The 17,348-nt window shown below is 45.9% G+C and overlaps 1 protein-coding gene across 1 annotated transcript in view; it reads right to left on the reverse strand.

The window, feature by feature from the left end:
• Window positions 1–620: 620 nt before the first annotated feature.
• Window positions 621–17,348, reverse strand: part of LOC107300382 (plexin-B1-like) — a 27,204-nt gene continuing 10,476 nt past the window's right edge. The window contains 10 exon segments of the mRNA XM_029286990.1: window positions 621–725; window positions 1,387–1,461; window positions 4,025–4,100; window positions 4,213–4,277; window positions 6,315–6,462; window positions 7,504–7,664; window positions 8,574–8,740; window positions 8,967–9,051; window positions 16,374–16,477; window positions 16,764–16,941. Coding sequence (XP_029142823.1) covers window positions 621–725; window positions 1,387–1,461; window positions 4,025–4,100; window positions 4,213–4,277; window positions 6,315–6,462; window positions 7,504–7,664; window positions 8,574–8,740; window positions 8,967–9,051; window positions 16,374–16,477; window positions 16,764–16,941 — 1,164 coding nt within the window.

Here is a 17,348-nt window from a genome sequence, read left to right on the forward strand (position 1 = left end):
GGATTTTTGCAAGTTGGAAGCCGGATCTCCCCTCCTCTGGCCTGTTCCGTTGTCCGTTGTGCCTCGTCTTAGCTCGTCCCCCACAATTCGGAGGAAGGTAGGTCTCGCCGGGCGTTAAGAAAAGACTCCCAAGTGCAGCAAAAAGGGCCAGGGGCGGAAAAATCTCCCCGTGTTAAGCCAATAGGATATACTCTCTCTAGGGATCCAAGAAAAGTCCGTAGGAAGCTCAATGAGAGTTCAGTTTCCTACCTCACTCTTCACAGGGTGGGGTGTATTTGTGTGTGTAAAGATCCAGCATCCCCCACAGCTGCACTGTTCTCTAACTCCCTTGGCACATTCATAACATCTGGCCTCCTGGCTGAAAATGGCTCAGTTCATCTGGCGGAGCCTTTCGGCTTCGGGGCACACGGTTCATTATTATCATTACTTTTAAGTGTTATTTTTTTTTTTTAAAAAAAAAGAGTCTGTAAAAAAAAAAAAAAGTAGTTCTCTGGCACCTCCTCGCCCTTGGCATTTTCTGACCATCTGCTGGTGCTTCTCTCCACCTCAGTGAGGAGCATCGGTTGGGACGGCAGTGGGTGCCGTCTGTTTTCTTTCTAGCCGGCTGTCCCTTGGACACCTCACAAATCTGTGACTTTGTTCTCCACTGCTGCGGCAATCTGCTGCAGGCGGTACCCCAGCTGCATTTTCTGTGCAATCGGGTCTTCCTCCAAGGCGGTGATGATCTGTGGGCAGAAACCGGAGCTATTAACCAATGATTGCCTTCACCATCAGGCCCAGATATTTGAGGGAATACCTCAGAGGAAGGAATCTCTTGCCTGTGGAGACGTGTCTCATGGGACAGTTTATCTAAAAACCTTCCCAAATCTCTGGGAAGCTTTGATTGACCTCTTCTGGGTGTCTTCCTTGCCTGATACGGGGCCAGCATCTGCTAGCACTGGGGCCTTTTTGATGGTGATGTTCGAACTGTGGAACGTGCTCTTTTAGATCTGGAGAACTGGATTCCCCCCCTCCCCGCGCTCAAAATGGATCTCCAGATTTCCTTTCTTTACTGACCCTTTCATAAGCCAAGGAGAAGTATGAAAACAGATGTCTGGGGCATAGAGTGAGAGGAACTTTGAGTTTATTGAATTCAGTTGGACAGAATGCAAGAAGCAGACTGCTTAAAAAGGACTTGCTTCCTTTTAACCACCAATGCTCCAAGCTCTGGTGGAATATAATCTGAAGATATTGTTTTGCCGCTAGAGCACCCAAAGAGAGCGCCCAATCTTTTTTGCACTCATTTGTCACCACAATCAGAATAGGGAAGATGGGCGTGGGGTCTCTACATCTGCCCCCCTCCCCGACAAAAATAAACCCCCCAAGTTGGAAAGAAAATACTCTCACCTGATCATAGTATTTGTTGATGTACTTGTAAAGTTCATGCAAAGCCACCAAGGAATTGAGTTCACCTGAGTAATTCTGTAAGTAAGAGACACCGGGGCTATTTTTAGTTAACGAGAGCCAAAGTCTTCCCAAGCCATGTTCAAAGTACAGTAGATCAAGTTCCATGCTGGGCAGGCCAGGTGGCAAAAGAGTCACAGTCTCCCTTAACACTGAGGCAGATAAATTGCCTCCTCTTCTCCATTTCATGCCTGTCTCATCATTTCTTATCTGAGGCTTTTAGCTGGAGATGCCAAGGAACGAACAAGGACGACACGACCGGAGTTATGGCTGCAGCCTGTGGATTATCTGAACTAATCCTAGTTTTCTTTGTAATGTCTTTTACCAAGCTGCTAGAGGGGAGCCACAGTCTACATCCAGGAGAGGGGAGCCAGGAAGCGCAATTTAATTCTGTCCTACAGGTAGCCCTCGACTTATGGCCATTCAAAGTTACGACGGTGGTAAAAAAAAATGGACTTTTGATCTGTGCCTGACGTTATAGCCATTGCAGCACAAAAATTCAGGTGCTCAGCAGCCTGGCCTCACTTACAATCTTCTGACAGTTAGAACAATTAACCAGTGGAACAACCGGCCTCCACAAGCTGTGAATGCTCCAACACTGGAAGTTTTTAAGAAGAGATTGGACAGCCATTTGTCTGAAATGGTATAATATTTCAGACAAATGGCTGTCCAGTCTCTTCTTGAAAACTTCCAGTGTTGGAGCATTCACCGCTTCTGGAGGCAGGTTGTTCCACTGGTTAATTGTTCTAACTGTCAGGAAGTTTCTCCTTAGTTCTAGGTTGCTCCTCTCCTTGATTACTTTCCATCCGTTGCTTCTTGTCCTGCCTTCAGGCGCCTTGGAGAATAGCTTGACTCCCTCTTCTTTATGGCAGCCCCTGAGATATTGGAACACGGCTATCATGTCCCCCCTCGTCCTTCTCTTCATTAAACTAGACATACCCAATTCCAGCAGCCGTTCCTTATATGTTTTAGCCTCCAGTCCCCTGATAGGCCTAATGGGGCCTGGCCTGAAGAGACGTCTGACACTTCCTTCACTAACATGGGGAGGAAATCTAAGGAACTGCTTAAAATGACTAAAGAGCCTCAGCAAGTCCATAAGGAAGAGAGGTTCTTTGCACTACCTTGCGATACCTTCACCACCAGCACCAGTCGCCATTCAGGCCATTAGAAATCTCTGACCAGGTGGAGAAATGGCTTGGCAACCAAAATGGCTGCCAGACAGTGGTTTCTTATGATTTTATCAGCCAATTCCCTGAATCTTCGTTTTGAGAAACTGAAGCTCCTGAACGATCTCCAACGAGAGCCCCAGCTACAAGGCATTGCCGTACAGGTAGCCTTCAAGTTACAACCGTGATGGTGGGTACTGACCGACTTGATTTTACACCTTTTTTGCAGCGGTTGAAAAAAATGAACCCCGGGTCATTAAGCAAATCTAGCAGTTGTCAAGAGCAGGGCTTTTCAACCTTTTCACCCATTGTACCGCTTTTAGGATATGGCAATATCCAAGTACCACCAGTTGCCTAGCAAGGTGTCAAAAACTTGATGACCAAAAAAAAAAAGGAAAAAAGTGATGAAGTACAGGTAGTCCTCGACTTACAACAGTTCGCTTAGTGACTGTTCGAAGTTAAAGTGGCACTGAAAAAAAGTGCCCCCCAAGGCACAGCTGAGCAAGATACCTGCCTGCCCACCCAGCAGCGGTCTTCCTCCTGTCCAAGGTTTTCATTGTTGTGAGCATTTCTGTTGAGGATTGGCAGCGGGAGTGGGGTGGGGTGGTGTTTGGTTTTATTCCCCCCGTCTGCTGGGTGGTTGCAGCAGGTTTTGGTCACTTCACATGACCCTGGGACATTGATTCCATCATAAATATGAATCAGTTGCCAAGCATCTGAATGTAAATCACAAGACCCTGGAGATGCTGCAACATTCCAGCTGATCGGCGCTTCTTCTGGGCTCAGCAGAAGCGCCAGGATCAGTGCTGCTTTCCAGCTGGAGCCTGGCGCTGATCCTGGCCCTTCCACTGAGCCCTGACAGCCCTGCAGCTCCAGCCATCTCTCGCTCAGGTTTGTGCGGTGCTGCCACTGGTTCAGCTCATTCCCTTCCCCCACTACTTTTCTAGGATGGTCGCGTACCACCTGCCAGGTGCCAATGTACCACAGGTGGTACCCGTACCACTGGTTGAAAAGCCTTGGTCAAGAGGACCAATGGTTCTCAAAACAGGTATAGTTTTGCCAAAAACAGGAAGTAAGTTTTGGGCAAAAAATGTGATGAAATGCGGTCATGTGACTATGGGGTGCTGCTGCAAACCAGGGTAAATGTGGCTGTGTTGCCAAGCGCCTGAAGTGCGCTCATGTGACCTTGGGGGAGATCGACCGTCGGGACATGAGAACTGGGTCGTAACTCCCCTTCTTCCAGGTGAGTCATAACTTCGAACAGTCGCTAAGCAACTGGTCATAAGTCAAGGACTATCTGTAATCAAATCACAAAAAGAAGGGACGCCGATGCTGCGTCGAAGAATGGCACGGATAAAAGCCTTGAAAAGGGCTTTTGTGCAAAAAGAGAAGGGAGCAGCTGGGGGGCTCCTCACCCGTGATAGCTCCGCCAAGGCAGAATTCATCTCCTGATCACTGGCCGAGATGGTTTGGCGAATATCTGCGTAGTACCTGCAGAAGGGAAATAATGTTTTTTTCCTTATTATTGTTACATCCAGCTTATCCTCCACCTCTTCTCCTTCTCTGGATACATCTGGCCTCCCTCTGAATTGTCCTTCCTTACCTTTCCACCATCTGCTTATAGCGTGGTATGTCTCGTGCGTAGAGCAACTTGTTAATTGGGGAATCCTGGAAAGGCCACCCAAAAAAAAAAAAAAAGCAAGACATTAATTTCAAGGCCCAGAAATTTTTACACATAATGAAAACAATTAACATTCTCAGGGGGAATGAAGAGGAAAGGAAGACAAAGCTGTAACTGGAGGGATCGGCGGGCTGTGCAGCTAACGAGTAGGCTGGCTTGGTTGCTCAACAGTGAGAAACTGGTGGGGCGGGCACATCAGCGCCTGCATTTTCTGCGTCGCATGAGAAAAGCACATCTTCCTTCCCCTGTCCTGACCACTTTCTACAGGGGGACGATCGAGAGCATCCTGTCATACAGCATCACAGTCTGGTTTGGAAGCATCACTGCTTCAGACAGGAAGGCGGTGCAGAGAGTGGTGAGGATGGCCAAAAAGATCATTGGCAGTTCCCTCCCTCCCATCCAGGACATAGCACAGAAGCGCTGGTTGAGCAGGGTCCATAAGATTGTCTGGGACACTACACATCCTCTTCACAACCTGTTTTCCCTGTTACCTTCTGGGAGGAGGCTTTGTGGTATCCGAAGCAGAACATCCAGATTCAGCCAGAGTTTCATTCCATACAGCATTAACCTTTGAACTCTCGAGCTTCCTCCTTCCGTTATATATTCAAGATGGACAATATTTAATATTTATTTGCTACGTATATGTAGGGATGTGGGTCTATACATATGTTGTTCATAGTATGTGTTTCACTTTGAGAGCGGGCAATTAAATTTCATTTTTGATGTGTGCCGTTGTGCCCACAGTAAAAAAATGACAATAAAGGTTATCTTATCTTAACTTATCTTATCTTATCCTGAATCTTCCTCTGGAAAAATGGGTGGTGTGCTCCTTAGCATTGCTGGCATCACTAGTGTCAGCTAAGAGATGTCCATGAAAATATAGCAACCACACCTCAGGTGACAAGTTACACCAGGGGTCTTCAAACTTGGCCCTTTTATGACTTGTGGACTTCAACTCCCAGAATTCCTCATCCAGGCATGCTGGCTGACGAATTCTGGGAGTTGAAGTTCACAAGTCATAAAAGGGCCAGGTTTGAAGACCCCTGAGTTACACAAATGCTCATAAAATAGCATCTTCCTTTTAAGAAAAGGCTGCGGCTTCTATACCAGAAGGAGACAATATAACCACAAGAAAAGGTGCTGTTGAGTTCTTTTTATTGTTAGCTCCTTGAGATCTTGCCAGAATATAGAGCAGTGATGGTGAACCTTTTAGAGACCAAGTGCCCAAACTGCCACCCAAAACCCACTTATGTATCGCCGGGTGCCAGGTGGGCGTGGCTGTGGTCATGGCAGACTGGGTGGGTGTGGCCAAGGGGGCGTGGTCACCTTGATGTTGCTCGTGGGGAGGGACGCCTGTGAGGGCCGGGCAGGGTTGGGGGAGATCCAGGTGGTCTCTGGTGGGTGGGGCGGTGGGCAGGAGGCTCATCCTGTGGGGTGAGGCGAGGCAGGGGCCGTGGCAGTTGCTGCCTGACACCGTCGGCCCCAACACAAGAGGCCAGTGAGCGCATGGGGGCTGACAGTGTCCATCAGCAGCCACAGCCTGCCGGCCCCTCGACCGGCGCACTCTGGGGCTCCGCAGCCCACCGCCAGCAGTTCAGAGAAGCCACCTCTGAGCTGGATGGCCGGCCGACAGCTGAGGAGGCGATGCAGTGGGTCGTGCCCGGGAAAAGGAGAGCATGTGAGGCCAAGAGGGATGGGACGAGGGGGAGGGAAACCAGCCATGCTGGGATGCATCCGGCCACATGGGACCTCAGCGAGTTAGCAGGCAACTGGTTGAAGAGGGACGGTTGCCATCTCTGGGGCATGGCACACGTGCCCACTGAGAGGGCTCTGAGTGCCGCCTCTGGCACGCGTGCCATAGGTTCGCCACCACTGATATAGAACAAAACATGGAACCAGCCTATCTGAGAGGGAAAACCTGGATACCCCACCACACACTTCTTGCACCAGCAAGTAACCATTTGGGGGACACGGCTTCCGGATTCTCTTCACATTCATTCTAAGCTGCATTCTTTCAGGCTTACCCGGCCCAGTTTGTGGTCAGCGAGGGTGCAGGAGTCCATGAAGGTCTGAGCGATGACCAAGAGCACAGCGTCCACATTATCTGACGTTTGCACATCAAACACAAACTGGGGGTTCTTGATTATGTTGATCCAGAACCTTAAGGGCAGACTGCAGGAAGAAAAAAAAACCCTCAGTCAATAGCACTCGGCAGGACGGCTAACAGGTAGAGGCTGGCAGATGACATGTTCACGACAACATCATGATACAAATGATGTCAGTTATGTACATGTCATCCTCGACTTACAACTGGCCATTTAGCAACTGTTCGAAGTCGCAACAGACCTACATGGGGGGTACTTATGACAGGGATTTATAGTTCTGACGGCCAGCCCCCCCCGTGGTCACATGACCAAATTTCAAGCACTTGGCAACCAGGCTGCAGTATCCTATGGCAAAATGGCTATGTTTTATGACAGTTTTGCCAAAAACCTCTGTTTTGAGGGAAAAAGTGCCCAATAATGAACTATTGGTTTGCTTAACAACTGCTATGTTTGCTTAACAACCACAGAGGCCTTTTTACAACTGCACAGTATGTAAAGTTATCACAGAAAAATATAAAACTGGGTCGGTCATGTGACTGACCCATTTTACAATTATCATACTTACTGTACATATGTAGTGTCATGACATCATTATGCAACTGTGCCATTTGTGCAATGATGTCATGAAGCTCAAGCCATCATACTGATGTTTGCAGCTGTCTACAAATGAAATGCCCTCGGAGCATGAGTCAACCAGTGAATTAAGTATCAGTTACACTATAATTGTACATGCCAAATATGCCAGTTTCATGATGTGAAGTATTTCTCTAGTGCAATTTACAGGCTATTTAACAAAGCCTATAAAACATGAAACAGTGAGGTTTACCCTATTTTCCCCTAACTGCAGTGCCTACAAAATTTCTAATTGTTCTGTCTTACAGATAAACCTCCTCCCATCACATCTAGGTTGGTCCATAATTTTCTGAGTGTTAAATACCCGAACTGTAAAATAGGATTATTAATATCACAGATATGATATTGGGCTGGACATCAGCAGAGTTTTACGAGGTTATTATCTTCTGTGGGGAAATGAAGAGCAAACCAATAAATAGCACAATCAAGACATTAAGCTTTTGAGAAGTGGCTTCCAGTAGTTTTGGTTGCCTACCTATTTGTTTTCCAGATGTGGATGGTTTCTGGATCTGTGATCCCATGATTCAGTGCTTGCTCATCTAGCAGGTCAAAAAAATATTTCACAGCCAGAGGGACAGGGCGATTGGTACTGAGGATCACTTGGAATAAATCATCTACAAATTTCTGTAGCGTCCCCTACAAGCAAATATAGCACAAATCAGACCAAGTTATGGCACAGTTCTCTTTGGGGCCAACAAACACAAGAGCAACGAAGACCCTGAAGGAAAGCTTAGGATAAATTTACAGCACAGAACCAGCCAATAAATGTTATGGACTCTCCCATTATGTGTTAAAGTGGGAAAGGTGATCTCACCACGTAGTTCTGATCTAAGGAAAACTGGCTAAGAAAATCACAAATTCTGTGGGCCGGAATCCTGAGAGATCAGCGGTCTTCAAACGTGGCAATTTTAAGGCTTGTGGATTTCAACTTCCAGAATTCCTCAGCCAGACATGCTGGCTGGGGAATTTATTCTGGGCGTTGAAGTCCACACAACTGCCAAGTTTGGAGACCCCTGTGATAAATCAAGAAGAGAAGAAAAAAAATAGCTGGTCACTTCCTGTATGATTTTTTTTTTTTTACAGGATCTCTGAAGCCAAATTATCTGTTGTTGTTTGTCTTAATCTCCACTAATAAAGAAATCATTCTATCACAGAGTTGGAAAGCAAAAATGTTGCATCTATCTTAAATACCTTTTCCTACAGAGCCCTTAGAAGTATATTGTGTTGGGGAGCTTCTCAGCTCTCCTAACATTATTACTACACCGTGTATCAAAGAATCCCATAGGGCAGCTATGCCCAATGTGTTGAAATGACTCCTTTTACCTGTCCTAATTTGCCCTCCAATTAAATTCCCAGTAAACAACAGTGTGGATGAGATCAAGTCAAGGAAAGTAGACCGGAACTGCAATGCTGTACATTCTTATTGAGAAGAAAGTCTTATTCTTTCCATAGGGCTTCTTCTGGAGATTGCATCCATGGACAGAAAGCCTGAAATAATTGTTGGGAATAAACAAGAGCAGAACTGACGACTGGATCTCTTCTTACCTTCATGGAAAGAAGACGCGTTAGGTAGATCTCTGGAATCGCTTTGGCTCTCTCCCGTTCCCGCAGGCTCCCTCGCCGATGTTTAGGCAGCTCAGGTTCCTCGGTCGGTTTCACCAGGTGCCAAAGCTTTATGCCGCCCTCATCCGCATCCTCCAGCATTGGAGTTTCTAAAACACAAACCAGCATAAGGCCACTCTGGATGATTGGCAGTAGATCATCAGATGGCAGATGCTCAGTTTCTCAATTGAACAATTTTTTTTTCTCTTTAAATTAACTTGCTACTCCAAACTGGTTTGGTAATTAACTTTCAGTCCATTTTGTTCCTTTGTCCATTCAGTCCACCCAAGCTGCTTTTCCCCCAATAACCAAATAAGAGTTGGAGTGGTCACTCACTCTCTCCAGGGATGTAATCCTGATTCTCCCTGGGAAGGTGCTTGGTCATACGAGGGACCAGTGCAACAGTGGCTCCATCAGGCACCTGAGCAGGCACAAAAAATGTGGGTTAAAAAGCTTTCGGGACTCAACATGCTGCATTGTCTTTCAGCAAAAAATATTTGGAAGTTGGCATTTGAGATTAGACACTTAACACCATCTTATCTCCTTGTGTGCTAATGTGATATAATCTATATGACATAATATGGCTTTTGATATAATTAAAGTAGAATCTACCCAGTTCAGCAGTGTCCATAATTTAAAATGATTGGAGACTGACAGGCTTCACCTCCAAAATACTTAGGGTCAAGATTCACTTATGAAGAATTTATTTTTAAAACTAACCTATTTTATTTGATCACAGCATTTGTTGTTAATGGTAGCTAGTTATTTATTTATGCATATATCCTGCTTTTCCTCTGTCAAAGCAGTACTCAGAGTGGCTTTTCACATGCATGTACTTTATTGCAGGGGGTCTTCAAACTTGGCCCTTTTATGACTTGTGGACTTCAACTCCCAGAATTCCTCAGCCAGCGTGCCTGGCTGAGGAATTCTGGGAGTTGAAGTCCACAAGTCATAAAAGGGCCAAGTTTGAAGACCCCTACTTTATTGCAATCAATAGGTTAAGGAAACATTAAAACCTAGCAATTAGTATATAATATTTGATGGCACGTTTTTACCTCAGCAGCACAAAATTTAGCCAAGGCGTCAGTACTTTATTCATAAAGTAAAAGCTTTATACAACTATGGCCTTGTTTTCCTGAATACTGACACAGAAGAGGTAAAGTAAGAGAATTCAATTTCCCTTTACAAACTTCAGTATAGCAATAGAGGGTATAGCTGATTAATTTCATCTGAATCACAAGAATAAACTAATTTGGATAAGAGGATTTTAGAGTATCTGACAGAGATCCTGGTGGTAACACAGCGCTCCACGCTCAGAAAAGGTTCTTTTTCAACCTGGGGAAGGTGAAAGATATTAACTACTTGCTACCACCCAAGGTCAGCTTGAAATCCAAGTTCCAGTCTTATATGGCATCCTACTGACATGCAGTTGGTACTCCCTATCATTTATCCTTTGCGTGAAATGTGCGTCTGGCCTTTTCATTAACAAAAAAAAAAAAGATGGTAAAGGATTCTGCTATCCAGTCGTGTCTGACTCCAGGGGGTGGCACTCATCTCTGTTTCTTAGCCAAGGGAGCCAGTGTTGTCTGAAGATGCTTCCGTGATCATGTGGCCAACATGATTATACGCCGAGGCGCACGGAATGCTGTTACTTTCCCACCACATGACAAGGTGGGACCAAAGTGGTACAAAAGTGGTACCTATTTATCTACTTGCATCTCATGCTTTTAAACTGCTAGGTTGGCAGGAGCTGGGAAAAGAACGGAGCTCACCCTGTCATGCAATACTTGGGTCTCGAACCTTTTGGTTGACAAGCCCACCACATCAGGGGTGTCAAACTCAATTTCATTGAGGGCAGCATCAGCATTGCACTTGCCCTTGGGGGGGTGGGGTGGCCAGGGGTGTGTGTGGCCTACTGGGTGGGCGTGAATGGAGTGGGTGTGGCCTACTGGGTGGGTGTGGCCAGCTCTACATCATTTGCGTCAAGGGTGACTGTGGGGGCCTGGGCAGGAGTGGGACAGATCTGAGGGTCTCTGGCAGAAGGGGGTGGGACCAGGGCAAGCGCCAAGGCATGGTCCATTTCTTCATTCCTCACAAAGGGTGACACCTCCCCAGCATGCACCCAGGGGGCGGGGCCAACGCGGCAGGGGCTGGTTCCTCGCTGTTTCCAGACGGCCTTGTGGAGCTAAGACTGAATGCGTTTCAGCATAGATGGCCACCACAAAATTGTACATTGGCTCCTGGCCAGCCTGGGCCAAGGCAGAGGGGGCCGTTCCCTCACTGTTTCCAGGATGCCTTCGCGGGCCACATGAAACCACTTCGCGGGCCGCATCCGGCCCCTGGGCCTTGTGTTTGACATGTCTGCACTACATCATCAAGCCCCCATGCCCCAGGATAAAAAAGAACCTGGCTTGTGAGTCTAGAAGCTGCTACTTGAATTCTATAGCCTCCCTCCAGCCTGGAGAATAGTCATCTGCCAATAGTTTAATATACAATGATAGCAGCAGACAAGAAGATGGGTAAACCCTGGTTTCCAGCAAAAACCTCATAAATTAGTCATGGGACCATGGGATGCTGTAAACAGCCATAAATGCGGGTCATTTGCCAAGCATCCAAAATGCAGTCATGTGGCCACCAAGGAGGCTCTAGGCATCAGAACGCCAAATCCAGGTCATATGTCCCTTTTTTTTTGGTCCATTGTAACTTGGAACGGTCTAAGTGACCAGTCATAAGTTGAGGAAGTTAACAGAGGGTTGCCTGCAATTGCAGGTAGTCCTCAATTTACAACCATAGTAGTAACTGTGAGAGGGACCTCGGAGTCCTAGTGGACAATCACTTAGATATCAGCCAGCAGTGTGCTGCAGCTGCCAAAAAGGCCAACACAGTGCTAGGCTGCATTAACAGAGGGACAGAATCAAGATCACGTGAAGTGTTAATACCACTTTACAATGCCTTGGTAAGGCCATACTTGGAATACTGCATCCAGTTTTGGTCACCACGATGTAAAAAAGATGTTGAAACTCTAGAAAGAGTACAGAGAAGAGCAACAAAGATTATTAGGGGCCTGGAGGCTAAAACATATAAGGAAAGGCTGCTGGAATTGGGTATGTCTAGTTTAATGAAGAGAAGGACGAGGGGGGACATGATAGCAGTGTTCCAATATCTCAGGGGTTGCCACAAAGAAGAGGGAGTCAAGCTATTCTCCAAGGCGCCTGAAGGCAGGACAAGAAGCAACGGATGGAAACTAATCAAGGAGAGAAGCAACCTAGAACTAAGGAGAAACTTCCTGACAGTTAGAACAATTAACCAGTAGAACAACCTGCCTCCAGAAGTGGTGAATGCTCCAACACTGGAAGTTTTTAAGAAGAGACTGGACAGCCATTTGTCTGAAATGGTATAGGGTTACCTGCCTGAGCAGGGGGTTGGACTAGATCCAAGGTCCCTTCCAACTTTATTATTATTTTTATTATTATTATTATTATTATTATTATTATTATTATTATTATTATTATTGTTGTTGTTGTTGTTGTTGTTGTTGTTGTTGTTGTTGTTGTTGTTCGTTCAAAGTTACAATGGCACTGAAAAAAGTAACTTATGACCATTTTTTATGCTTAGGGTCATGGCAACATCCCTGTGGTCACGTGATCAAAATTCAGACACTTTGCAACTGGCATGCATTGATGACGATTGCAATGCCCCAGGGTCATTTTTGGGTGACCTTCGGATGAGCAAAGTTGATGGGAAGCCAGATTCATTTAGCAACCATGTTACTAACATGTTGACAACTGCAGTGATTCACTTGATAACTGTGTCAAGAAAAGGTCGTAAAACGGGGCAAAATTCACTTAACAACTTTCTTGCTTAGCCATGGAGATTCTGGAATCAATTGTGGTCGTAACTCAAGGACTGCCTGTATCTACCAGTGATAGGCAATTTATTCTTCTTATTTACTCTGTCCTGGAGGACTAGCTATAAAGGTTGAATGTCTGCGGAGATTCTCAATCGTCCAGATCATGGTTGTTCCAAAGGTGCTTTTCAAAAGGCAACTGGACTTTCTTGTTTTTTTTCCCTTGAAAGTCCAGCTGCCTTCTGAAAAGCACCTTTGGAACTATAAAGGCTGAACTTTAAAAACTCTTATGGGAGTAATAATAAGAAGTTGGTTAAGAGCTTTCCAGATGCAGTAGCGTTGATTGGGACGAGTTGTTGTCTGAAGATGTGATAAAATGCCTAACTGGCTTTGGAAATACCAAAGGAGACAATTAAGGGGGGAAAAGGGGAAGTTAAGACAATAGACTTTGAAGTCCAGGGTAGGGAGGAGGTAGGAGAAAGAGACTGAGAGTAACTCCACTTTAACTTTGCTACATATAAGTTGAGCTAGAGCAGCGGTTCTCAACCTATGGGTCGCGACCCCATTTGGGGTCGATCGACCATTTCACGGGGGTCGCCAAGCAAGGCTGTCTGCCATTTTTTTCCCCTTTTCCGGCGGGTGCCTTACCTCCCTTGAGCTGGGCCAGCTGGTGGTCGGCTTGCTCCGTCTCTGCCGCTTGCCAGCTACGCCTCGGCCGGCGCAGGGGGCGGAACCACGCATGTGCGGCGCTCCCGGGGAGGGAAAGTCCTCGACTTACGACCCGTTGGGTAGTCCTCGACTTACGACCAGTTTAGTCCTCGACTTACGACCGGTTGGGGGTCGCGGCATTAAAAAGGTTGAGAACCACTGAGCTAGAGAATTGCTCTGGCAGGTTTTCGAGATTCTGTTATCTTTCCAGAAGCCCAAGTGGTTCTTGTTTGCTGAGCCTGCCAGCCTTGCAGAACTTAACAGAATGTAAAAAGAATCTGTTTTGAAAGGTGGCAGAATGCGGGTGCTAGGAAGCCAAAACTATTGTTCAATGGCTCACTGATTACATCTTAATAGGCCGCCTAGGGACTTAATTATTTCTTTTCAGTCCAGCCAGAAATCTTTCTTTTTATATATATATATATATATATAAATATTTTATTAGATTTTATATGAGTAAGGAAAGAATAGGGTAAGTACGGGTATAGGGAAGGGTAGGAGTAAGGAATTGAGGATAGGGTAAGGGAAGGTACAATAATGGGGTAACCCCCAACAATAATCTCATGCTTTAACAAGCAGACTACCATCCGGATATGCATATTGAGTAAACGTAGTTTATATAATACTAATCAATTATAGTAAATAGAGTTGGCTATAAACATATAATTAGAAATTAACAAGTAAATACAATTCCTCTAAGTAGATAACCTTAATTAATAAGATATCAGCTGATTCTGACTGTCGCTACTAATATTTAAAATCACTAATAATAACGCTATTATTAACATAAAAAATAAAGTTTGGTGAAAAACCTAAAACCATATATTCCATTTAATTTCAAGCTCTTTTCTCATTCTATCGTATTTCTAACCATTGATAAATTTTTTCCCAAGTTTTAAAATAAATTGAATCTTCTTTCTCTTTCATCTCCAAGGTTAATCTATCCACAGAAATCTTTCATAATGCATACAGACTAGTTCAGTGGTTCTCAACCTGTGGGTCGGGACCCCATTTGGGGTCGATCGACCATTTCACAGGGGTCGCCAAGCAAGGCTGTCCGCCATTTTTTTTGTCCGCCATTTTTTCCCCTTTTCCGGCGGGTGCCTTACCTCCCTTGGGCTGGGCCAGCTGGTGGTCGGCCTGCTCCATCTCTGCCGCTTGCCAGCTACGCCTCGGCCGGCGCAGGGGGNACTGAACTACCTAGAAACCTAAGTTTTCCTCCAGTTATGTGGAGCTCCTTGAAAGGATGGCTTTTCCTTTTTTCCCTTTTTCCATTGCTTTAAAAGGATTGCTGTTCCAGTGCTGGCCCTCCTCCTTTTTGAAGTGGCTAGCATTATTTGGAAACCAAGCAAGGAAAACTTAGAAAAAATGATGGCAGGCAGAAATCAAGATAGATACATCCGCAGGAACTAAAGCCCATTGGCTACATTTCAGAATGGTCGATCAAAGTTTAGCGCAAGAACAATTTTTCACAAGAAGCTGTCTCCTTTAAAAAAAAAAATTAAGTAGCAGATGAGGGACAAGATTTCAGCCTGATCACCTCAAAAAGCTTGTTCTAGTCAGGGGAAATAATATTTGGGATCAATGGAAAATTGGTCTGACAATAAGATAATTGTAAGTACAGATAGTCCTCGACGTATAATCGCAAACTGGAACAGAGTATCTGTTGTTAAGCAAGGTGGTTGTTTTGAATCACGGCCAATGTTGCAAGCTTTTTTTTTTTTTGCCGAAGTTGTTAAGTGAATCACGGTTAAGTAAACCACGGGGTTGTTAAACGAATCTGGCTTTCCCCATTGACTTGCTGGAAGCTATCTGGGAAAGCTGCAAATGGCAAATATTTATAGAAATAATACAGACGGGAAATAAAAGAAAACAATTTTAAGAAAATGTAAAAATCACATGAGCCCACCATGCTGCAACTGCTGAAAATACGTATTGGTTACTAAGCGCCCCAATTCTGATCACGTGACCATGGGGAGCACTGGAATGGCGGTAAAGTATGAGGATCAGCCATTAAGTCGATTTTTTTCAGCACCGCCGTAATTTTGAACAGTCAGTAAATGGAAGACTAACAAAAGGTAAAGGTTTCCCTGTCCGGTCGTGTCTGACTTAAGAGGGCGGTGCTCATGTCCATTTCCTAGCTGAGGGAGCCAGCGATGTCTGAAGATGCTTCCGTGGTCATGGCATTATCTATGTCAAGGCACACAAAATGCTATTACCTTCCCATTGATGTGGTACCTATTTATCTACTTGCAGCTTTTAAGCTGCTCGGTGGGCAGGAGCTGAGGGAAGTAACGGGAGCTCACTGTTGTGATTCCTCATCAGCCAGTGGACCCGGTAGCTGAGTCTGGGGAATCAGAGGAGGAGGAGGGGCCTAGAGTGACATCAGAGTCAGAGGAAGGCTCTGATGAGCTCCAAGACTTACAGTCTGACGAGGAGCCTGGCCCCTCCACTCGTGCTCAGGCTGAGACACAGCTGTGCTGGGAGGCTGAGTCAGACTGTGAGGACTCACAGCTGGAAGACATCATGGATGCTTGCTAACGCTGACAGGCAATGAGAGTTGGACAGAGGAAGGCAATGGGGCGGCTCCAAAGGCAAAGGAGAAGGCATTAGGAAGCCACACCTTGGGCTGCATAATAAAAGGGAAGGTGTGGGAGGTGCTGGTCGCTGAAGGCAACCGTTTGGAAGAGATCAGGTTTCATTGAATTGTGTTTTGTTTGCATTTGCCTTTGGACAATTTCCGTTTGGAAGAAATCAAGTTTCATTGAATTTGTGTTTTGTTTGCCTTTGCCTTTGGACATTTTTCAGGTCTGTAAATAATAATAACACAGTTCCAGCCTGCTTGTTGGAAGAGAGGTTTCTCCTTGTGAGTTTAACAAGGACTCACGTAGGCTGGGACAGAACACTCACCCCATCATGTGGTGATTGGGTCTCGAACTGCCAACCTTCCAGTCAACAAGCCCAGAATCTTAATTGCTAGGCTCTCTGTAGTCTAATTCTAAGGGAGAGTATTTTCATGGACTTCTGAGGCAGAGAAGACAAAAAGACTCCTTGCCTTAACCCTCTTACCTTTTGGAAGGTTCCAGGAGCAGAAAGATGCTTACTGAGAAAAGGCCAAAAGCTGGTCTTATCCCGAGTTAAGCTAACCGCCGCAGAGAGGGCCATAAAAGTAGGAGGGCTTCCCTCACCTTATAGTGTTGCAGTGTGTTGAGCCTCTTCCAGCTGCCCTGGACGATTGAAGTCACATCTTCATCAGAGAGGATGAGATGCCCAGCCAGCCCAGACCGCCATTCTGTTGTCAACACAAACAAGACAAAAAGCAACTTGTGTGGGAGCAGCACTCTGCAAAATTCCACATTTGTTCATCCGGCATGCCATTGGCTACAGTTAAGTCAAGTGATCCTTCCCTCAGGGCCTTCCTATTGGCTCATTTGGATTGCTTCGGAAACGGATGGGATACTGGTGTGCAGTTTCCTAGCAACCTGGACAGTGCTGCCATGGGACACTGGCCAGTGGCCTCCCACTTTTTTTGGGGGGGGTCTTACTCAAGGTGGCCCTTCCAGCAGTCTTTGACTCACCCAAGTCAAGCGAGTCCGGGTCAGGTCGATGGCAATAAGGTGTCCCTTTGTAGAGCTGGTCCAGGATCTTCTCTTTCACTTGGGTGATTGTGTCGCAATCAAGACCCTTCACCAACACTCCCTGGCTGTCCTCCGTTCCTCCCCCTGTGTTCCCTGCTTGCGACAGCGCAGTTAATGTCTGCAAAAACAAGAAATCAAGACCAACTGATTCAGTGTATTCCCCTTCTTCTTCTTCTTAGCTTCTGGCAACCACAGGAGTGCTGGTGGCTCCTTCTGTTGTCTTAGATTAGAACCGAACTAATTAATTAATTGGAGGTACACGTGGCTTCCCTTTTATCCTCATAGTCACTGATTTGGCTCATGGCTTATGCAACACTCCTCCCCCATGACCCAGTTGGTATGTGCCAGCCATGCAAGAGTGGAAATGATGTGATCAGCTATCAGAGAGCCAGTGAAAAGGAGGGTGGGAGGGTGGCTTCCCTCCCCACTCCCTGTCATGAATATGATTTGGCCAGAATGAAAATCACTGAGGGATAGGTGACACTGCAGATGAATTTGGGGGGTGGGGAGGGACTTACAAACTTT

The sequence above is a fragment of the Protobothrops mucrosquamatus genome, unplaced genomic scaffold (genome assembly GCF_001527695.2).
Source record: "Protobothrops mucrosquamatus isolate PMUCROS unplaced genomic scaffold, P.Mucros_1.0 scaffold6845, whole genome shotgun sequence".
NCBI classification, from domain to species: Eukaryota; Metazoa; Chordata; class Lepidosauria; order Squamata; family Viperidae; genus Protobothrops; species Protobothrops mucrosquamatus.